At 35.1% G+C, this 25,289-nt stretch overlaps 1 protein-coding gene across 8 annotated transcripts in view; it reads left to right on the forward strand.

The window, feature by feature from the left end:
- EVI5 (ecotropic viral integration site 5) overlaps positions 1-25,289 on the forward strand; it is a 197,921-nt gene that overhangs the window by 132,898 nt on the left and 39,734 nt on the right. For all 8 annotated transcript variants that reach the window (XM_078072757.1, XM_036103381.2, XM_036103382.2 and 5 more), the window contains one exon: positions 4,136-4,231. In XM_078072757.1, the coding sequence (XP_077928883.1) occupies positions 4,136-4,231 (96 nt within the window). The remainder of the gene's footprint in view (positions 1-4,135; positions 4,232-25,289) is intronic.

Consider the following 25,289-nt stretch of genomic DNA (forward strand, 5'->3'; position numbering starts at 1 on the left):
GGGGGAACTATTTTGAGGCCATGCAAATATCCTTAAAGTTCCAGCAACTAATTTTAGCTTTTATTAGGGGATATTGCTTGTAGCAATTAATATAATTATTTTTTAAAAGAACACACACACCACTGTGTGTGGAGATAGGTTTGAGGTGGGGTTGGAGAGAGATTTGTTACGAGATCATCAGGAAGTAGTACAAGACAGAGGTACTAGCTTGGGCTCAGGTATTGGCATTTAAATAAAGAGAAGTAGATAAATTCACTATCTGTTTTTGTACAGAACCAAGATTTGGTGATTAGATTGAAGAGGGGGAAAATTAGGGGGAATTTGGGTTTTTTTACTTGATTAACATAATTTTGTATAATTTGTAATATATACATTTGTAAGTATGAATTTATATAATTCAACTTATATATAATTTATATAAATAATTTTATTAATATAATTTTTATACACTGTTAACTAAAATTAGTAGACTATAAATGTATGTTATCTTACTATTTTTAAAATTACCTCTATGGGCGCCTGGGTGGCTCAGTTGGTTAAGCGACTGCCTTCGGCTCAGGTCATGATCCTGGAGTCCCTGGATCGAGTCCCGCATTGGGCTCCCTGCTCGGCAGGGAGTCTGCTTCTCCCTCTGACCCTCCCGACCCTCCCCCCTCTCATGTGCTCTCCCTCTCAGTCTCTCTCTCTCAAATAAATAAATAAAATCTAAAAAATAAAATAAAATAAAATTACCTCTAAAACTTAGTGGCTTAAAATAGCAATAAGCACCAGTATCCTAGAGTTTTTGTGGGTCAGAAATTCAAGAGCAGCTTAGCCAAGTGGTTCTGGTTTAGAGTCTCTTATGAGGCTGCAGTCATCTGAAGGCTTAACTGGAGTTAAAGGATAAGGTGCTTTATCCTTTAATAAAGGATATTATTGTGGCTCTCTCGCAAGATTGAAAGTTGGTGCTGACTGTTGGAGACATCACTGGCCTCAAGGGGATTTCTCTTAGTAAAGGATTTAGACAAGTATACAAACAAGCACAATGCAATATGAGTAGTGCTATGATTGAGGAGGTCTATAGGACACTCTAATGGGAGTTTAGCATTAGGGTAATGGTTCAAGGAAGGCTAACTGAGGAATGATTAAGCTAAGACATTAAAGCTATGTAGGAGTTAAGGAAAGACAATAAATAGAGTTCACTGGATAGAGGGAATAGCATATGTGAAGAGTAAAAATGAGAAAGGAACAAGAGGTTGCTTGAACTAAAAGAAGTTCATTGTAGCCAGAGGTAAGTATCATGAGTAATACTGTAAGATATGAGGATAGAGCAGTGAATAGGGAACGAAATCATACAGAATCTAGGACACCAGTATAAGGACCTGAGTAATTATCTCAAGACCTGTGGAGTGCCATAAAGTGTTTAAAATAAAGGAGTGACCAAATGTGATTTGAATTTTATGAAATAGAGGCACAGTGGTGTGCTGGAGCCAGCCAGTAAAGGCTTGCAAAAACCAATTGTTAAATTTTCAGGAATTTTGTGAGTCACTTGTTAAAACAGCCATATTAACAGTTAAGTTATATAACACAATTAAGTTGTGATAGAACAAAGGTAATAAGTACTCAAACTTCATCACTTACTACTTATTTTTCCATTTTACTGCTATCTGTGCTTTTGAGGTTATTTATACCCCTTGTATCTGTATGGTGGAAATACAATATAATAGTGTTCTACTGCACATTTCTTCCCAACTAAGTGCTCAGTAATGTTAATGTTGGTAGCTTGAAAGGAGCCATGGTGGGAGGATTTACATCACATAAGTTGTCAAACTACAAATCAGGGCTGGATTTATTTTTTTGTTGATTATCTAGACCAGATGTTGGCAGACTGTAGCCTATAGCCCAAATCTGTCTGGTTGCCTATTTTTGGAAGTAAAGTTTTTTTTTTTTTTTTCATTTTTAAAAAAATTTTATTGTGTCAATCACCATACATTACATCTTTAGTTTTTGATGTAGTGTTCCATGATTCATTGTTTGCGTATAACACCCAGTGCTCCATTCGATACGTGCCCTCTTTAATACCCATCACCAGGCTAGCCCACCCCCCTACCCCCCTCCCCTCTAGAACCCTCAGTTTGTTTCTCAGAGTCCATAGTCTCTCATGGTTTGTCTCCCCCTCCGATTTCCCCCCCTTCATTTTACCCTTCCTACTATCTTCTTTTTTTTTAACATATATTATTTGTTTCAGAGGTACAGGTCTGTGATTCAACAGTCTTACAAATCAGAGAAAGACATGTATCATATGATCTCACTAATATGAGGAATTCTTAATCTCAGGAAACAAACAGGGTTGCTGGAGTGGTGGAAGTAAAGTTTTATTGGAATATAGCCTTGCCTGTTTGTTTATGTATTGTCCATGGCCACTTTCACACTGCAGTGGTGGCAGGTAGAATACTTATGATACATTGTATGGCCCACAAGCCTAAAATATTTACTCTCTGGCCTTTTAAGGAAAAGCTTTTGACACCTGTGCTTGATTTTTAATGCAGATTAAACTTTAAAAGTGTGTTGTATCTTCAGCCTATACATTATGAATAGCACAAAATTTTTAAGGAAATTTTCTTTCAGTATTTAATTACTATTACCAGAATCAACAAAAAACTTGCTCACATTATTAACAAATGAGTGAAATTCTAACATAAGTTGTCTTTGTTTCACTTTCATCTTTTAACAAAAATATTCAATCAACATTTATATCAAAACTTCACTTTTTCCCCAGTTTCAACCATGGCTTATGGATATAGTAGTTTAGAAAAAAATCAGTGAAAGCATTCTGTGAGAATATAGTGACTACACAGAATGGGCAATGAGTATTGTATATCTTATTATCTATATGTTGTGTTCTGTATATCCTCTATATCGGTTTATGTTAAAAAATATAATAAACTTATGCATGAACACATATGTGTACACACACACGAACTCTCACACACACACACACACACACATCCCTAGGAGAAAGCTGATTGCTAGACTTTTTTTTTTAAAGATTTTATTTATTTATTTGATGGGGGTGGGGCACAAGCAGGGGGAGCGGCAGGCTCCCCACTAAGCAGGGAGCCTGACATGGGGCTTAGTCCCAGGACCCTGGGATCATGACCTGCGCTGAAGGCAGATGCTTAACCACTGAGCCACCCAGGTGCCCCTGATTATTAGACATTTACTAGCACAGCACTGGGTACACATGTGGCCATATGCAAATTGGCAAAATATTTAAAGCAGTATTTGCTTAAAGTGAAGCAGCAATATCATATCTGAGATACAAGAATAAGTACAATTTTTTATTTGGAAGTTTAATTATTAAACTCCTACTAAATTTGTTATTTTTAGAAATTTTGGTATTATAGTACTGTCAGGTGCTAAATTTCTCCTAAGATCACCATGCTGTACAATTTTGATACAGATGATTGCTAAATTTCAACTGAAGTTAATGGAGGAGAAAAATATTTTTACATACCCTACTTTTCTCTAACATATTTTCTTCATATTTTGTTATTTCTGGATCAGTATTAATTGGCAAGTATACTGTAGAATACAGTTTTGGGGTTTTTCTTTGTGAAATTTTGAGGTGGTAGAATTAAGTATTATGCTTTTCCTAGGAAGGTTAGAATTATGATATAATCTAATTTCTATTCTCTTTTGTAGTATAATATAAATATTCATTAACATTTATTGCTTCAGAAAGAATATAATTTTTCAAATATTATCTAGCTAATAAACTCTCTTAGTATCCATATTGTCTGTTAATCTGTTGTTTGGAAGTTCTCAATATTTGTTGTTGCATAAAAAATGAGCAGCTTTCACGGTCACCAGTGATTTGAATTGTTTTAGTTAAGTTCATTTTAATTTTAACTTCTTATGCAACATTTATTTATATGAGTGGTGTCTCTTAATGCTTAAAGATGGAATGCTGTTCTGTATACTCAGTCTATATATGTTCTGTATATTCGGTCTTCATTTTATATCAAGTTCAGGAAATACTGGCACTTTTTTCTCTCCTTTCATCATAGATCTATTTGTTTTCAAAATTTGAAGCAGGTTTTATTTTTGATATATTACATGGTTTATTTTTGGTTTGTTTTGTTTGCCGCCCTAGAACAAGGAAGAAGTGATGGCTGTGAGACTCCGGGAAGCCGATAGCATAGCTGCTGTGGCTGAATTACAGCAGCACATTGCTGAGCTGGAAATCCAGGTACCATACGAAAATAATAAAGTACACATGAAAATAATGCCATAGTTTCTCTTTCCTTCTGCACCCAAGGACTGATTTATATCTTCCTCCTATTGACTGTGATTCTATTTTCAACACATATTCATTTCCAAGCCCTTTTTTTTGTGGTAAAATACATATAACATAAAATTGACCATTTTAAAGTGTACAGTTTTGTGACATTAAGTGCATTCACATTGTTGTACAATCAGTCTCCAGAACTCTTTTCATCTTGCAAAACTGAAAGTCTGCTTATTGAACATCTCCTCATGCCCGTCTTCCCCAAACCCCTGGAAACCACCATTCCACTTTTTATCTCTGAATTAGACTACTCTAGGTACCTCATATAAGTAAAATGATATAGTATTTGTCTTTTTTTTCCTAAGATTTTATTTAATTATTTGTCAGCTAGAGAGAGAGCGTGCACACAAGCAGGGAGAGTGGCAGGCAGAAGGAGAAGCAGACTCCCCGCTGAGCAAGGAGCCCGATGCAGGACTCCATCCCAGGACCCTGGGATCATGACCTGAGCCCAAGGCAGACATTTAACTGACTGAGCCACCCAGGCATCTCTTTTTTTTTTTCAAGATTTATTTATTCATTCTAGAGAAAGAGAGTGCACAAGTGGGGGGAGGGGCAGAGGGAAAGAGAGAGAGAAAAAGAGGGAAAGCAGACTCCCCACTGAGGAGGGAGCCTGACAGACCGAACCACAGACTAACCCACCTACCCACTGCAGGGCTCAGTCCCAGGACCCCGAGATCATGACCTGAGCCGAAATCAAGTGTTGGCCACTTTAACTGAGCCACGCAGATGCCCCAGTATTTGTCTTTTTATGACTGGCTCTTTTCACTTAGCATAATGTCATTAAGGTTTATCCATGTTGTAATGTGTGAAAAAATTTCCTTCCTTTTTAAGACTGAGTAATATTCCATTGTATGTGTATACCACATTTTGTTTATTTATCCATTGGTAAACACTTGGGTTGCTTCCACCTTTTGGCTCTTGTGAATAATGCTGCCGTGAACATAGTTGTACAAATCTCTTTGAATCCCTGCTTTCATTTCTTTGGGATTTACCCAGAAGTGGCATTGATAGATCATATAGTAATTCTGTGTTTAATTATTTGAGGAATTGCTGTTCTATTTTCCATAGCAGCTGCACCATTTTACATTTTTGCTAGCCATTGCACAAGGGCTCTTATTTCTGTCCATGTCCTCTCCAACACTTGTTAATTTTCTGGGTTTTTTGTTGTTATTGTTTGTTTTTTTATAGTAGCCATCCTAATCAGTGTAAAGTGGTAGCTCATTGTGGTTTCGATTCACATTTCCCTAATGATTAGTGATGTTGACCATCTTTTCATTTGCTTATTTGCTATTTGTATACCTTCTTTACAGAAATATCTATGAGTCCTTTGCTCATTTTTTTTTATTTTTTTATTTTTTCTTAATTTTATTTTATTGTGTTAGTCACCATACAATACATCATTAGTTTTTGATGTAGTGATACACGGTTCATTGTTTTCTTCGTATAACACCCAGTGCTCCATGCAGTACGTGCCCTCCTTAATACCCATCACCCGGCTAACCCATCCCCCCACCCCCCTCCCCTCTAGAACCCTCAGTTTGTTTCTCAGAGTCCATAGTCTCTCCTGGTTCATCTCTCCCTCCGATTCCGCCCCCCTTCATTTTTCCCTTCCTTCTCCTAATGTCCTCCATGCTATTCCTTATGTTCCACAAATAAGTGAAACCATATGATAATTGACTTTCTCTGCTTGACTTATTTCACTTAGCATAATCTCCTCCAGTCCCATCCATGTTGATGTGAAAGTTGCGTATTCATCCTTTCTGATGGCTGAGTAATAGTCCATTGTATATATGGACCACATCTTCTTTATCCATTCGTCTGTTGAAGGGCATCTCAGCTCTTTCCACAGTTTGGCTATTGCGGACATTGCTGCTATGAACATTGGGGTGCATATGGCCCTTCTTTTCACTACATCTGTGTCTTTGGGGTAAATACCCAGGAGTGCAATTGCTGGGTCATAGGGTAGCTCTATTTTTAATTTTTTGAGGCACCTCTGCACTGTTTTCCAAAGTGGCTGTACCAACTTGCATCCCCATCAACAGTGTAAGAGGGTTCCCCTTTCTCCACAACCTCTCCAACATTTGTTGTTTCTTGCCTTGTCAATTTTTGCCATTCTAACTGGTGTAAGGAGGTATCTCAGTGTGGTTTTGATTTGAATTTCCCTCATGGCTAATGATGATGAACATTTTTTCATGTGTCTGTTAGCCATTTGTATGTCTTCTTTGAAGAAGTGTCTGTTCATGTCTTCTGCCCATTTTTTGACTTGATTATTTGTTTTTTGGGGTGTTGAGTTTGAGAAGTTCTTTATAGATTTTGGATACCAGCCCTTTATCTGTAGTGTCATTTGCAAATATCTTCTCCCATTCTGTGTGTTGCCTCTTTGTTTTGTTGACTGTTTCCTTTGCTGTGCAGAAGCTTTTTATCTTGATGAAGTCCCAAAAGTTCATTTTTGCTTTTGTTTCACTAGCCTTTGGAGATGAATCTTGAAAGAAGTTGCTGTGGCCGATGTCAAAGAGATTACTGCCTATGTTCTCCTCTAGGATTTTGATGGATTCCTGTCTCACATTGAGGTCTTTCATCCGTTTTGAGTTTATCTTTGTGTATGGTGTTAGAGAATGGTCGAGTTTCATTCTTCTGTATATAGCTGTCCAATTTTCCCAGCGCCATTTATTGAAGAGACTGTCTTTTTTCCATTGCATATTTTTTCCTGCTTTGTCGAAGATTATTTGACCATAGAGTTGAGGGTTCATATCTGGGTTCTCTGTTCTGTTCCATTGGTCTATATGTCTGTTTTTGTGCCAGTACCATGCTGTCCTGGTGATCACTGCTTTGTAATACAGCTTGAAATCGGGCAACGTGATGCCCCCAGCTTTGTTTTTCTTTTTCAACATTCCCTTGGTGATTCAGGATCTTTTCTGATTCCATACAAATTTTAGAATTGTTTGTTCCAGCCCTTTGAAAAATGTCATTGGAATTTTGATCAGGATGGCATTGAAGGTATAGATTGCTCTGGGTAGCATTGACATTTTAACAATGTTTATTCTTCCGATCCATGTTTGCTCATTTTTTAAATCAGGTTGTTGAGTTGTGAAAGTTCCTTATATATTCTTGATGTCAATCCCTTATCAGATTGATAGTTGGCAAACAGTTTTTGCTGTCTTTTGATGCACAAAAGTTTATATTTTTGTTGAAGTACAACTTACCTATTTTTCTTTTGTTGCCTCTGCTCTAAGTCCATGTTTGAGTGATAGTTTACCATATTTGTACATTGCCAAAGCAATTTTCAAAAGAAGATTCAAAACTAAACATTTTGTCATTCTGTGTCCTATTTCTTATTAATATGGGAAAAATATCATGTTGAAAATCTTATTTCTTTCAAAATGTGTTATATTCTATTCCAAGCCATAATACAGTTTTTGCTGCAACATCTAGAATTTTCTTCCCACTTGAAATATCCTTTGAATTAAATTTCAATTTAAAATTTGGTTAATTTCTTTTTTTTTTTTTTTTTTTTAAGATTTTATTTATTTATTTGACAGAGAGACACAGCGAGAGAGGGAACACAAGCAGGGGGAGTGGGAGAGGGAGAAGCAGGCTTCCCACTGAGCAGGGAGCCCGATGCGGGGCTCGATCCCAGGACCCTGGGATCATGACCTGAGCCGAAGGCAGACGCTTAACAACTGAGCCACCCAGGCGCCCCTAAAATTTGGTTAATTTCTAAGACTTACATATATTATAGCCTCATCTTTTGATCTGGGTTGAAAGTAATCATAACACATTATGATTTGTATATGTTTATAAAAAAATAGCCTTTATGTTCTGTTGGTAATATTCCCTGTAAGGTAGCACATATTCAGAAAAACTTCAGACATGAACTGACTGCATGACATGTTTGTAATCAGCAATTTAAATCATGCTATCATATGCAATTCTAGTTTAAGCCTGTAGTTTTCTAACATCAAGAAAATTATGAAATTTTGCTACATTTCTTTACATGTTAGTCACAAACAGCAAGATTTATATTATTGTTTTTATTTATTCTGAAATACTTATTAAAGTGAAGAGCCTGATATGCTGCATGTTTTGTTTAAAGTGAAATATAACATGTTAATATTGTTTCTGAAAATAGAAAATGCATGAAATTTTTACTATCAGGAATATGTTGGCATCAAGTGGCTCTTGATTAAATAATCACTGGAATCCTAATTGCTAAATTCATTGGTATTTTTTCGGTCTTTATCATGCTTGAGTTTATCTCATTTGTCATTGTTGGCCAGTCATCCTCTTTATGTTCTCTCCTCCCGTAGCTTTCCCAGCACCACTCACTTTTGCCTCTCTTCTTTCTTGTTTATTGTTTTAGTCTTATCATTTCTGAATGTTTGTATTCCTCTGAGAATCCCATGTTTTTGGCTTTTTAAAAGCTGTATTCAAATGAAGGGTCTCACTTACATGGCTTTAGGAGGCATCTGTACAACAACAGATCCTAATGTAACTCTGGCCCTTGCATGTTTCCACAACCGATAATTTTTAAACCTTTTTAAAAATTATTTTTAAAATTATTAGCACAATATACCAAGAAGTTCATAATACAGAGCTACATTATAATATGGGTAAACACATTACCCATATAATCATGGCTCAGGTCAAGATACAGAATATGCCTGTACCCAGAAGTCTACCCAATCACACCTGACTCCCTTGTCCTGAGTTTTGTGGTAGTCATTCCTTTGCTTTTCCTTATAATTGTGTCATCTTCGTTTGCCTCTCTGATCTGTACAGTTTAGTTTTCCCTGTTTCTGAACTTTGAATAGAGCGTTCTTGAATATCTTTGTCTCTTCTTTCTTTTGTTCAACGTTATTTTAGTAAGAGTAATCATTTTTATTGTTGTACATATTCCATTTTATGAATATATCACAATGTATCTATCCACTCTAATATTATTGGTCATTTGGGAGTTTGTGGATTGGGACTGTTTTGAACAGTGCTGTGGTTATGAGCAATCTTGTGCACTATGCTGACCACGTGTACATGTTTCTCTAGCGTGGAATGTTTGTGTCATAGACATGCAAATCTTCAACTTTATTTTCCAAAGTGCTTGTACCAGTTTAAACTCCCAAGAGCAGCATATGAAAGTCCTTGCTTGTTCCATAGCCTCCTCAACACTTGGTGGTGTCAGATGTTTTAACTTGTGCCATTCTGGTGGGTATGCAGTGATACTTCAGTGTGGTTTTAATTTCCATTTGCTGATTACTAATGAGGCTGGCCATTTGGATTTCCTCTTTTGTAAAGGTCTGCTAAAGTCTCTTTGTATGTATTTTTCTATTAGGTTTTTTCTTTTTCTTTGGATGTGTAGTTCTTTATTTATTGATGTTATGTTTTACACATACCTCTTTCCACTCTGACTTGTCTTTTGTTGTTTTTAAACTTATTGTGTCTTTTGATGAGTAGACCAGTAGTTTTAATGGACAGTAAACCACTCCACCTGAAGTTTCACAGGCACTTCAAATTCAACATGTTTAAAATTACGTGTTCCTAGGGGCGCCTGGGTGGCTCAGTCAGTTAAGTGTCTGCCTTCGGCTCAGGTCATGATCCCAGGGTCTTGGGATTGAGCCCCACATCGGGCTCCTTGCTCAGCGGGATGCCTGCTTCTCCCCTGCTTGCTGCTCCCCCTGCTTGTGCTTGCTCTCTCCGGCTCTCCCCCTCTCTCTCTATATGAAATAAATAAAAAATCTTTAAAATAAAATTATGGGTTCCTATTTCATCCAAATTTTTTTTTCTTTTTGTATCTCTAGTCTTGATCAGTGGTATCATCTCTTAATGGATTGTTCAACCTAGTAGGAACTTCACTTAAGCCTTTCTTAACCCTCTACATCAAGGCTATATAGAGAGAGTATGTAAACTTTCAACTTTACTAGATAATACCAAATTCTTTTACAAAGTGCTTGTGCTAGTTAACATTACCAGCATTTTACCTTCTCACCTACCCTTGTAGTTTTGCTTTCAGATAATTTTTAATAACTCATAAAGACTGAAGTATCTTGCCCAACTCCTCAGTTGGGCACAGTTTGGGACTTCAAAAGAGAAAAGTCCTGAATAAATCTAAAACTAAATCAAAGGTAATTTTAATTTCAGAAACTTTTCTTTTAATCTCTCTTAGCCTTTCTATTCCCCAGGCCATTCCCTGAATTCTTCTGTCCCCAGCCTTACCTGAACTATTACAGTAACTTCCTAGTCAGTTCTCTCTTCTTCAGCCTCAACTCTTCCACAGAGCTATCCGAGTTAGCTTTCTGAAAAATAAAAACTTTTACTGACTGCCTTTTACCTAGCAAATCATATCAAAATTCCTTAGCATAAAATGCTTACCTTTTCATTGTTGCCCAAACCTGCATTTCCCATCTCATCTCTCAGCATTATCTCCTCATCCTCCCTCCCTACCCCTTACCCACACACACACACACACACACACTTTTCAGAATTTTCACATTCTCTCAAAATTCTGTACCATTCTACAAGCCACTGTGTCTTCCTAAATTGTGTTTCTCTGTACCCCCTAGTCCTCTGCTTTTAAAGTATTTGTTCTTGCTGAGTTGTGCTTGGCTAGCTTGCTATTAATACATTTAGTAAATGTGTTTTCAGTAAACATCTTGATGATTCAGCTTTCATTCATTTATTTACTTATTACATGCAGATCCAGAATAGATCTCTTGCTAAAATCTGAAACTCCTTTCTCAATTATAAGAATAATACATTTTAGGTTATTCTTAGTTATGAAAATATTTCAGATCCTTTGCAAGTTCCACTAGGGGGAGAACTCTGTCAAATATTTTGTACTTCAATCTCTTCAGATCAACTCTTCCAATTAATGTTACTCTCTTTTGAATAAATTTTTTTCCCATAAACCAATTTTTCTCAAACTCTTCATTTAATAAATCATGTTATTATGTAATCTGTTGATATAATTAAGACCTGCTTTTTAAAGTATTTATGAAAAGTATACTTTTATAAGTGTCATATTTAGATAAGGAAATACATTAGATGAACAAATACTCATTTTTATAAACACTAGCATTCAGTGGTAGATACACTTGTGAGACTAAAGTTTATTAAATTTGATTTCAAAGATTCTTTAGTCATCTTGAAACGTTCGGTCTGATTTAAAGTTTATAATCTTTCCCTATGTTATTATTTGAGATATCTGCATCTGTAATATACTTAAGATTTTTATAATAATGCTTTTCCCCCTTGTCTTTGGAGGAGCTGTTTTATATTAGTGTCTCATAGTGAATTTAGCCTTTTGTAAGTGTAGCAATTTTCAAATTTTAGCCATTTTCTTAGAACTGTTTGAGAAAGTTATTAGCTAGGTTTCCTCCTTCTCAAACAGAATGCCACTTTACAGATGGATTTTAGTCACCATTCTATTATAATGCTTGTCTCGAGCAGATATACACCTATAAAATTAAGAGGTTAAACTCTGAGGTTTCATTAAATATAAAAATTATACCGTGTATATCATTTTAATATCTTTTGACCATTCAGAGTTACCATTATGAATTTTAAATACTATATAATCCTTTCATTTCATTCAGATCTTTATGATTTTATTAGATAAAGCTCCTTTGGCCAAATTTCTATCCAAAATAATACTACTATTCAAACCACTATGCTCTTCTGCCACTTCACGTTTCATCAAAACAATTATTTCTTGCCATAAAATATACATTTCTTGTTATTCTTGTTGTCCACATCCTCCACCATAGTGGAAGCTCAGTGAGAGGAATTTTTGGCCAGACATTCAATTGCTGTATTCCTCAGCACTTGGTATATAATGCTTCGTACATAATCATCGCTCAATTATTTGTATTAGATGTTAAATTAATACAATAATTCGCTCATCTGCTGTTTCTGCAAGTGATTTTTACTGTATATACTTTGAGTATTCAAATTTTTAAAATTCAGAGATTATCACTGTATTCACAAATGCATCAATTTGCATACACTTTTTATCATTAGGTCACTGATGAGGATGATAGAACAATTTCAGACTCTGTCTAAATGCATTTATCATCTTACATAAGGAGTGACTGAATGTGGGTCTCTTCTTTGAAAGGTTGTTGAATAGAATTTAAAACTCTGAAAATTCATGTATGTTTATTGTTGGTGTCAATGGCTTCACTTACATCTGAGGTGATGCAAGTTGTTATCTTTTAAGGGAGAATTTTTGTTTTTTTCTTCCTATCTGCCCATATACTTTACAAGCTGATTTTCTGGCTTCTTTGTTTAAGTAGCTGCAAAAATAAATATGATAGAACCTGATCAGAACAAAAAGCTTCAAGAAATTTAATTATTATTAAGAGCAAGAGAATTTTAAATCCTAAATGACTCTGTGGTCACAACTTTTTGTCTTTTTGTTTTCTTATAATTGCTAGGGATACTGTACTTGTTAAGAATTTAAGATCTTGAAGTCAAACTACTTACTAAGTATCTTTGACAAGTTACTTAACCTATCTTTTTATTTATTCATTCAGAACTAAGGATCTGAAAGTTTTCTGCTTTAGAATTGTTGGTATTAAATGAGAAAGCATTTGTAAGTCATGCAGATTTGGGGAAAGAATTCTCTGCTAAGGAACTAGTAAGGGCAAAGAGCCTAAGGCCAGGAGCTTGTCTGAGTAGAGTCCCTGGGTGAAGTAAGAGGGGAAGTAGAGGAAGTCTGTGAGGTAAATAGGGCAGATTATGTAGGGCCTAAGAACTTTGGCCTTTGTCTGAGTAAGATGGAAAGTCATTAGAAGGTTTTGAGCATAGGAGTGATCAATTAGTAGACATTTAACCTATTAAAAAAATTTAATTGAAACTTGATTCAGAAAAAAAAATGCTTTTAAGAGTAATTCATAGTATTTAGGAGGGAGGAAATGGTGGTTAAAAAGTATTTCCTCCTCTTAGTGGAATTTTCCACCTTTATTCTATTGATCCAAATGTTATTTATTAGTCCAGGGCTTTATTTTTATATTCACACTAAATAAAACTTGCTCTACTTTGCTGGTGGTGGAACAAAACACAGAAAAGTTAATTTTTGCTCAGGTGATTGAAGAAAATAGGTGGGAATTAAACTCAAGCTCTCTGATATTTAACCTGGAATTAAGTTTGTATTTTGGTTATTATAAAGATAAGCATATTAATTTGTCATAACCATATTAAAAGCTTCTGTGGGTCAAGCACATCTATAAAATTAATGCTGCTTTGTTATAAGTAATGGAAAATTTTTAATTTAAAACAGGGTAGTTCTACTCAAATCCAACTTTTTTTTCTTTTCCTGGTACCCAGTAACATTTACCCACTTTCGTTAGTTTGCCCAGCAAATAACCTCTAGGGATGCCTCAGATGGGCAATACCCCAACCACTCTTGGCTTAAGAAACACCCACTCAAAATTCTGTTCTGACCTAAAATGAGTGAGTTAGGTTTAAATCAGTGTGCCCAGATCAGTATACCGTTTTGGCAGAGATGGAGAGGAAGTGATAAAATCTTTATCACTGAACTTTAAAATACATGTTTTATAATAATGTTAAATTGCAGTGGCATTACTAAATAATGGAGTTTATCATAAAGCTTTGTGATCAGTTTGTGCTTTTCAATTTCCTGAGCTAATTTGTTAATAGTTTCACAACAGGTGGTAGTTTATATGCCAACTCTTGGCTAACAAACTTCTTTTTGGAAGATTTTTTTTCCCCCTTGAAGTACAATGGTTTCCGTTTTGAGCAACTTACTCAAATATTAAAGTATTTTTCATTTTTCTTAAATGATTTTATCAAAATTTTAAGCATTTTTTAAATTTAAAAAATGGCTACTCTGTAATTTTATCTAGTTTTAACAGTAGTCCTCAACAGAAGAAGTTAGGTATGTAAGATATTTTATTCAGCTTGCAATGTAGTCATTAAGGATGATAAAATTCAGTTAAAACTTTATTTACTTAAGTGCTTAGATTCTTTGGTATCCAAATTTAGTATGCAGTTAAATATAAAGAAATTAGGTACCTAGAGGTTTTTAAGGTATTGCTGTATTTAAAAATGAAGAATATCATTCAGATACCCAAGATGAGCTCATAATAGCATCTGAAGAATTAGTGAAGGAGGATTAGACCCTTAAATACCAAAATATCAGCAATCTCTTGGTGTTAATAAAAGTTAATTGATGTACACCTAGCATGTACATCTTGGTTTCTCATACCATTCTCCAATGAAGGAAACCAAAGCTCCTCAGAGAAATAACTGATTCCACAACTGGGACAGGAAATATAGTAAGGACAAAGATGAGCCCAGACACCTTGTAATACTAGAGAAAAGAAGGGCTTAAAAACAAAACAAAACCCTACATTAAAGGGGCAGAAGAACCAACAGAAAGAGTTCCTGATGGCCAAAGGTAGAACAAATGAGGAAAAAATGTTTAAAGTCATAGTAGATTTTAACTCATGGTATAAAATAAATACCCATGAGTTCACTGATATAAATAATGATTAAATAAATTAATAAGTGGGGAAGAAGAGATAAATCTCTATGCAGAAGAATTTCAAATAATTGTAGATATTCTATTCCTGAGGAGAGGAAGAAGTCCTTTTCCATAAGTATGGACTCTGCACAATGACTTCCCTCCAAGGGTACAGTATGGAAAGGGCAGGAAAGAAAAGAGTAACTTTACAGTGGAGAAACTTGACAAACACTGCCTCACACAGATAATCAAAGTCAATCAGTAGTTATCAATCATATTGATAGTATGTACTATGGTGTGATGAAAATGGTAGTTCTGTAGTCTTCCAGTAACCCTTAAACCCCAATCTTAACATGAGAAGAAATACCTGACAATTTTCAATGGTGGGGCATCCTACAAAATACTTAACCAGTGCTCCTCAGAGCTCATCAAAAACAAGTAAAGTCTGAGAAACTATCACAGCCAAGAGGAACCTAAGGAGACGTGATAGCAGAATGTAATGTAATATGGTATTCTACATGGGATCCTGGGACAGAAGAAGGACATTAGCTTAAAAACAAACAAAAAAACTAAGGAAATTTGAATTAACTTTAGACTTTGCTTAGTAATAAGGTATCAATATTAATTCATTAATTGTAACAAATTTACCATACTAATGGAAGATGTTATTAATAGGAGAAATTGAGTGCAAGAGGTATATGGGAACTCTCTGTCTTCTCATTTTTTCTGTAAATCCAAAGCTGTTCTATAAAAAGTCTATTGTAAAAAATAGTTTATGTAATTTCATGGTTTTTAGGGACCCCTGGAATTATACAAATTTAAGTATTTGTCACAAAATTGCTTTGTTTCTAATTAAACTATGATTTAAAGAAATATTTTCTAGCTTTTGGACCTTGTGCAAATGCTGATTTTTCATGTGGGCATGTAGTTGGTCCTATGAGAAAAATCACTTTAAAATGTTTGTGTATTTGTGTGCATATTTCTCTTCTCAAATGGAATTAAATCAGTCTTAGCATTAAAATATTTTCGAATTTATTTTCTCCCTTCCATACTTTTCAGATTACCTTATTATTTTCTTAAAAGTATTTATATGTACTTTTTATCCTAGTTAGTAAACCTTAAAAAATATTCAAACCTTTTTGTCCATGACTTTAAATTACAGGAAACTGTTTTAGAAACTTAGAATGGTACATGATATGAGTATGATTTGTTTTTAGATCTGTCAAATGAGTCACCTTGAAGTCACAGAGAGGCTACCATTTACCACATTTACTATTATGATTAATTTTTCTTAGGGCAAAGTACAAATCAGTAATAACTTACTAAAGCTTAGTGGTTGCTATTGATGTTTCAGTAAGGTTATGTTGATTAATCACAGTGATTACTTATCAACTGTCAGGGATTTACTCAAATCATTGGGTTTTCTTCTACTATAGTAATTTCATATGCAGTTATAATTTGCTTAATACATTTTGCTTTAATATATGCATTGAAAATACCAAATTAGGACTTAAAAATTGTCCCCCTGCTGCAAGTTAATATGGTTGCTTCTGTGACCGTTGAACATAGTTTCATAATATAGCCTTGAAAAAAAAGTATTATTTAACCTTAAAAACAGTCAAGATATTGCCTTCTTATGGTCTCTGAAATAGTTTAACTTTTACAAAGGAGAGAAAGAGAGCTTGGATATATCTTTAGCATAGTCACTCTTTGTGTTACATTTTTCATCTGTGAGTGTAATTTAAAATATTTTTAAAATGTAAGCTTTACACTTGCATTTGAGACTAAGCAACCTGCATTGTGTCATGACCCTTCTAATACCACAAACTTTCTGTAATACTACTCCCAGTGAAAAACCCACATCCTATGTATAACCTTAGATTTATTTTGAAATCTCTATGAAGAGAACATAGAGAGATTACTAATTGTTTCTGTTATTTCCTTTAAGGGTGTGATGTCTATTTGTAAACCATGTTTTAAGTTTTAATATGTGAGGCTTAAAATGTTAAACAATATTAAGTACTGATTTCCTATTCTAAAGCTATAAAAATGTAATAACTATAAGTTTCAGTTGAGAATTGGGTGGTATATTAAACATCCGTAGAACATTTCAAGAAAGGAAGAAGCAATAGTACTTCCAGTAGCCAATACTTCTGATACCACTGGCCAGGAGAATACTAATAAGCAAGTGCAAATTTAATGATAAGCCACTTTTTTTTCTGTTTTATTGCTGTTTTTGTTTTTACTATTTCCTTCCATTTTAGACTTATTTTGTGTTCTTTGTGATACTTCTTAAGATGGATGCCTAAATCCAACATCATTTTTATTATTTAGAAATATTGGTAACTACTCATCAATAGTAGAATTGTTAAGCCATAGTAAATCATACTTGGAATAGTCTCTATCTTTAAGAAAGAATAAAGATCTGCAAGACATATTAAATGAGAAAAACAAATTATAGACAGAATGTAGATCATAATTCCATGTGTGTGTTTTTAAAAGTATATGTGTGTGTATTACTTGTTTTACATATATTTAAATACATTAGAATGTCTGCTGTCATACCTATCAAAGCTGTTGACAATGTTCCCTCTGGGGAGAGTAAAGGGCTTGGTGCTAAAGAGTAAGGGGCAGGAATTCACTTTTTACACTATATGAACTTATATTATTACTATTGTAATTTTTTAAATGAATATACATTTAAATAGCTTTTAAGGTAATCATTGCTAGAATGGAGATAAGAATTAGAACTTCCAAATAGTCATAGGAAAATAGCCACAAAGACAACTTGGTCCATCTAGCAAAAGTGCCACACTTATTCTGTGGCCTTGAAGTCCCTGAGTTTTCTGGCTCTTGCCTACTTTTCTGACTACATTATCATCACACTCCACTTCACGTGTTATGCTCTAGCAACACCATCCTTCTTTTCATTTCTTGAACCAAGGTTATTCATTCCTAATTTAAGGCTTTTGCTCTTGCTCTACCCTACATTTGGAACACTATGCTCCCTGAGCTTCCCCTGGTGGTTCCTTCTCATCACTTTTTTTCTTAATTTTATTTTATTATGTTAGTCACCATACAATACATCATTAGTTTTTGATGTAGTGATACACGGTTCATTGTTTTCTTCGTATAACACCCAGTGCTCCATGCAGTACGTGCCCTCCTTAATACCCATCACCCGGCTAACCCATCCCCCCACCCCCCTCCCCTCTAGAACCCTCAGTTTGTTTCTCAGAGTCCATAGTCTCTCCTGGTTCATCTCTCCCTCCGATTCCTCCCCCCTTCATTTTTCCCTTCCTTCTCCTCCTAATGTCCTCCATACTATTCCTTATGTTCCACAAATAAGTGAAACCATATGATAATTGACTTTCTCTGCTTGGCTTATTTCACTTAGCATAATCTCCTCCAGTCCCATCCATGTTGATGTGAAAGTTGGGTATTCATCCTTTCTGATGGCTGAGTAATAGTCCATTGTATATATGGACCACATCTTCTTTATCCATTCGTCTGTTGAAGGGCATCTCAGCTCTTTCCAGTTTGGCTATTGTGGACATTGCTGCTATGAACATTGGGGTGCATATGGCCCTTCTTTTCACTACATCTGTGTCTTTGGGGTAAATACCCAGGAGTGCAATTGCTGGGTCATAAGGTAGCTCTATTTTTAATTTTTTGAGGCACCTCTGCACTGTTTTCCAAAGTGGCTGTACCAACTTGCATCCCCATCAACAGTGTAAGAGGGTTCCTCTTTCTCCACAACCTCTCCAACATTTGTTGTTTCTTGCCTTGTCAATTTTTGCCATTCTAACTGGTGTAAGGTGGTGTCTCAAAATTCAAACCACATTGAGATACCGTCTCATCATTTTTATCTCAACTTAGAAGTCACCCACTCATAGAGATTTTCCCTGACCACCTTTGTAAAATTGGCCCCTCACACTGTTACTCTCTATTTTATGATCATGTTTTATATTATTTATGACTCTTATCAGGGCCTTTAATTATCTTCACCTTAAGAATTAATTCACTCCTACATAGAATATATTAGAACCTGTTTATCTTATTTACTGCAGTATGCCTTTTGGCTGGCATATAACAGGTACTCAAAAGATAATTGCAGGATGAATTTTAGGGGGCAGAAAACAGTCATGTATAAGGGAGTTTGATATTCTATGCCATAAGAGGTAGTAGAATGTTCTAAGGACTGTATATGTAAAGATTTAATTTATTTAAATAAATGCTGCCACAGAAGTAGATTGAAATTGATCCTATAATTTCCTATCCAGCCATCTAACAAAATAGTAAATAATAGGGTTTTTTTTTTTTTTTTTAAAGGCAAATACTTTTCTACTAAAAGCAGCCTGAGAGGAAAAGGAGCAAAACTTAGTGTGTTAAACTTTACACATGACAGCTAAGGAAAGAAATAGACTAGACTAGAGCAAAGAGGCCTAGCAGGACTTGGCTTCTAACCTCAACTGTCTCCTTCTCCTATCCTACTCACCAAGCTATATAGGTAAGTCAGCAAAATCCCCAGAGGAATCAATTCATCATATCCCAAATGTGGAGAGAAAGAAAATGAGTATTTTCTGACTGAAGAATTGAAAAAATTTCTGGAAGGAAAAACCCAGTCAAAGAGATTAAAAAGTGAACATCTGAATTTTAACTTAAGTGAAGACCTTGGGGACAACACACTGAATTTGGGGAACTATATGAATCCTAAACCCAGGTTTTGACATATATCCCCCCAGTTAGGTAATACAGATATTTAATAAAATCTTCGAAGAATAAACAGAGCCCTTGTTTAGCCAGGTTCTTCCCTTCCCTTTGCTATCCCTCAGGCTATAGAAAAGTCAGAACAAACTTGAGCTTGGAGGGCAAAGAAAATAGATTTTAAATATGGTGGAAGGGGACTTAATAAGTAACCCATATTCTTAAAGCATTAGGAATATCTGGGCACTCACCTAGCTATGAAGAGAAGAAATGGCAAGGCAACTTGGTTTATATTATTATAGTGGAGAAAGAGAAAGAAATACCATTCAAAAAAGATCCTAGCCAAGAAGAAAGGTAAATCAAGGATAAGAAAGGAATTACAATTGCTTCTCACTATAAAACAAACATGAATTCAATAAAATTAAGAAATCAAAAGATAAAATGATTTTAAAAAATGAGGTAAGAATTAAGATTGTACTGCTAAGGAAACAAATTGAAACCCAGTACGTCATTGCAGAAACAACAAAAGAATAGTCTATTCAGTAAACAATGCTGAAAAGTGGAATATTGGCATAGAAGAAAAGCTTGAGATGGTCATAGTGAATGCAGGGATTAAGAATGTAAAACAAGTATTAGCTAGCAGGTATGGATGAAAGATAGGTAATCTAACACTAAAGATAACTGGTGTCCCACAACAAATGGAAAGAAGATATATTCAAAAATATGAACAACTCCACATATGAGTAAAATCGTGGTACTTGTTTTTCCTTGACCGACTTATTTCATTTAGCATTATACTCTTTAGGTCCATTGTGTCGTTGTAAACGGCAGGCTCTCATTCTTTTTTTATGACTAATATTCTATTGGGTATATATACTACATGATTTCTTGCATATGTGGAATTTAAGAGCAAAACAGGGGCACCTGGCTGGCTCAGTCAGAAGAGCGTGCAACCCTTGATCTTGGGGTCATAAATTAAAGCCCCGTGTTGGGTGTAGAGATTATGTAAATAAATAAATAAACCAAAGAAAGAAAAAAGAGACAAAAAAACCCAGACTTAAATACAGAGAGCAAACTGGTAGTTACCAGTGGGGAGATAGGTGGGGGAATGGATGAAATAAAGAGGATTAACTTCATGAGCACTGAGTAATATATAGACTTGTTGAATCACTGTATTATACACCTGAAACTAATATAACACTGTATGCTAATTACACTTCAACTAAAAAAATATATAAACAAGAAGTAGTCCTTAAAATTCAGAAAGATCCAAATATACAAATCAAAAGAATACCCTGTGTTCTAGGAAATTTGACACAGAATACTGCATAAACACTTAAAGCAGATTATGCACAAAGTTGTATGGGCAGATTAAGACTTCTTGTCCAGATTTCTCACAGCATAGTCAATGCCAGAAACCAATGGAGCAGTGGCTATGCTGCACTCCAGTAAGATAGGCACTAGCCACATAATGGTGCTTTAAATTTAAATTGATTTAAATTAAACAAAATTAAAATCAGTCCCTCAGTCATACTAGCTCATGTTTGGGCATTTATTTGGGCAATTAGGATTGCAATTCAAGGTATACAGATTTAGACAGAAACCTGACTCATGTTCCTTGTATTTTCTATCAATTTCAGCTAAAATTCAAGATTTAATATTCATCTTTATATTTTTCCTTTGTGTGAATTATTTAAGGTAAACATGTATAATTTTACAGAAACAATTATTTCCCTTTTTTAAAAAAGCTGGCTATATGTATTCCAGGATGTTAACATTGATCATTAAAATTGTTTTTCTCTACTTTTTTCCCCTCAGGCCTTTAAATTCCTCTATATAACAGGTGAACTCCAAATCATAAGCTAAAGGTGATGAATGTTTGATGGAGGAGCATATGCAGGGGAAAAAATGACTCAATAACTGTATTATTCACAGCCAAGCCAAACCATCTCATTGAAATTGTTGAGAGGAAATTAATTTTATAGTATGAGTTAATAATCTCAAATGTATAAAATATTATTGATACTATCTTTATATGGGCTGTCTTTGATTTTATACCTTGTTCTCCCTTGACTTCATATGGGAAGGAGTTATTGAATTGATAAATAATTATAATTTGGTTTTTCATGCTGGCCTTCTCCTATACTTGATAAAAATGGCTGGCTCCCTATCAAATTCCAGGACTATAATAATCTAATAAGTTGATAAAACTTCTTGTTGACAAAGTCAGCTCTTTATGTTTCTTTTAAACAAATGAGAAAAGAATATGTAGTCAAGAATACTCTATCCAGCAAGGCTGTCATTCAGAATAGAAAGAGATAAAGACTTTCCCAGACAAACAAAAACTAAAGCAGTTCATGACCACTAAACCAGCCCTGCAAGAAATATTAAAGGGGACTCTTTGGGGAAAAAAAAGACCAAAAGCAATAAAAACTAGAAAGGAACAGAGAACATCACCAGAAACACCAGCATTAACAATGGCACTAAATTCATATCTAACAATAATCACTGTGAATACAATGAAATATTACTCAGCCATCAAAAAAAAAAAAAAAGAAATCTTGCCATTTGCAACAATGTAGATGAAGCTAAAGTGTATTATGCTAAGTGAAATAAGTCAGAGAAAGACAAATACCATATGATTTCACTCATACGTGGAATTTAAGAAACAAAATGGATGAACATATGGGAAGGAAAAAGAGGGAAGCAAACCATGAGACTCTTAATGATAGAGAACAAACAGGGTGGATGGAGGAAGGTAGGTGGGGGATGGGTTAAATGGGTGATGGGCATTAAGGAAGGCTCTTGTTATGAGCACTGGGTGTTATATGTAAGTGATGAATCATTTCATAAATTATACACCTGAAGCCAGTATAGCACTATATGTTAACTAACTGGAATTTAAATAAATTTGGGGGGAAAAATGAGAGAAGAGCGTGTTTTATCAGTGAGATGAATATATAGGAAGCTGTCTAGTCATCTGATGCTAAGGAAGACATGACAAACTTTGACAGCTAAGGATTGTACTCCCCAACTTTGGCTTACTATCACTCTTTATGGAGGGTCCAGGAAAAGATACATGAATCAAACATAAAATTATCAACACAATTTTTAGAAAAACAATTCTAACACATATCCTGCTGTGGTTTGTTTCACAAATATGGAAGTAAGAGTGAAACCTGATTTCTACCCCTGGCTTTTTCCATGTGATCCTTGATAAGTTAGCTACTGAGTCTGTTTAGTCCTCTAGTGCTGTTGGATCTAGGCCACACTTAGGTCAAGCCACCTATGAGGATAATGCACAGGTACAGGGGCCATGCCAAAAAAGAGGACAGCTTATTAATTTATCAATCTGGGGAAAATCCTGCTAAGAGAAAGAAGTGGTGATAAGAATCCAGAGTATGAAAATAATAGGTCTAGAGCATAATGGTCTTTAAGCTAACAGAAGAGGATCTCGAGAAATAACAATGCTGGGTCGTAGAATGACAAGCAAGAAGATGAAATAATGTTTGCTTAGATTTAGAAAGGCTTTTTGAAACTAATTCTTCAAAAGTCTCAGTATCCCAAGTCTCAGTATCATCTCACTGATAAAAACACTCCCAGTGTTTATCATTAGTGAACAGGATATCATCATATATCCTTTCCTCATAAGCAAAAGAGCAAGATAAAAGCTGCTTTATACTGCACAAGAGCACCTATTTGGTATTTAACTTTGTGGTATTAAAAACAAAAACAAAACACAAAGCCAAGAAACAAAAGCAGAGATGAATCTTTCACTGAGATGATAAACCCTCATGACATGGAATATGAGGATATTAAAATATGACAGTTCCAGCCATCCAGAAGATGAATCACATTTTTTTCAGCTACAGTATTCTCCAGCTGTGAGCACTGTCTCACTGAGCAAGGTGAAGCTTACTAAGTGGCTGTTTGATGCTTTCCTTTTATGACAAGTCCTCTCTTTCTTAGTGATTTCTTTGTGACTAACCCTGTGCTTTTCCCAGAATTTAAAGTCATCTACCTACGACATAGAATATTTTCACAGAGACAAAAAAGCTAAAGGGCTTTTGTGTATTTAAAGTGATGTGGGGGCGCCTGGGTGGCTCAGTCGTTGGGTGTCTGCCTTCGGCTTGGGTCATGATCTCAGGGTCCTGGGATCAAGCCCCGCATTGGGCCCCCTGCTCAGTGGGGAGCCTACTTCTCCCTCTCCTTCCCACTCATGTTCTCTCTCGCTATCTCTGTCTCTCACTCTCAAATAAATAAAATCTTCTAAAAAAAAATAAAGTGATGTGAAGTATGGAGAGAGTTCTTTGGATCTCATAGGGATTGAAGAGTTAAACTCACAGGTTAGTCTCTTAATAAGAGGCAAAAAATATAACTACTAATATTTATTATGTTTCTTTTTTATCAAATATCTATAAATAATATAATAAGTGTTTACTGGTATAATATATAAAATGCAGTCTTCTAGTGCTGTACCTATATATTAGTCTTTGGCTTCAGATATTTAAGTTTCTGTGCCCTTGTCGTCTATGCTTCCTCCCTTAACCAGCCATTAAATATACACTATATTAGTTTTATCCTGCTGCCTATTTGGTTTGAAAAAAAGGAATAAAAACAGAACTGTACTTGGAGTTTTGTTGGAATGGGAAATTTTTGTATTTTACCTTGCATAATACAGTCTCTAGACTTGGACTCTTAAAAATATTAACAAAGTCATGACAAAAAAAGCAGAGGGACTATTACAGATTAAAAGAGGGTAAAGAGCTATAGTAACCAAATGTAACCATAAACCTTGGTTTGATTCTGGACAGTAATAATCCATTTGGGGCCCTTTTAAGGGAATTTAAAGAGCTACATATTCAATGATACTGTGGAATTAAACTATTACTTTTTTTAAAAAAAAGATATTATTTATTTATTTGACAGAGACAGAGATAGCGAGAGCAGGAACACAAGCAAGTGGAGTGGAAGAGGGAGAAGCAGGCTTCCCGCCAAGCAGGGAGCCCGATGTGGGACTCGATCCCAGGACGCTGGGATCATGACCTGAGCTGAAGGCAGACACTTAACGACTGAGCCACCCAGGCGCCCTAAACTATTACTTTAAGTGTGATAATGGCATTTAGTTATGTGGGACAGTTCCTTTTTCTTAGGAAATGCATGCTGAAATACATAGTAGTGAAATGTCATATCTGCATTTTACATTCAAATGGTTCAGAAGATATCTATACATATAAAGAGAAAGAACGAAAGCAAATGTGGCAAAATAGTAATCAGTGAATATAGCTGAAGGGTATAAGGGTATCGTACTATTTCAACTCCTCTGTAGATCTGAAAATTCTGAAAACTGAAAAGCTAGAGGCAACTTTAGCAGGATGTAAATAATAGACTAGGTGCTTTTATGTTTTGTGTTTTCAACTATTTCAAATATGCATCTAGTACATTAACTGGGTATTAACTGGTTAAATTCTCTCTAAGAAAACCCAAAAACTTCTAAGCAAATTATCCGGTCGCACAGAGTATTAAAAAGCCAGTGGCTTGAAACACAGCTTTTAAAATCTGCTATCTTCCTGTCTCTAAGGAAGTGTCCTTCCTGTGGCAAGATAGGGTAAGTTATAACCAGCATTAAAAACACAGATAAAGAAGTAAACACGAATGGACTCTTAGACATACCTATTATAATTTCACTTAAAAATTGAGGCTTAATTTGTAGTTTAAACAAACCTAAGCCCCTGCCTCCTCTTCTCTCACCTCCACAATATTTTTTAATATTAT

Source organism: Halichoerus grypus, chromosome 5 (assembly GCF_964656455.1).
Source record: "Halichoerus grypus chromosome 5, mHalGry1.hap1.1, whole genome shotgun sequence".
Taxonomy (NCBI): Eukaryota; Metazoa; Chordata; class Mammalia; order Carnivora; family Phocidae; genus Halichoerus; species Halichoerus grypus.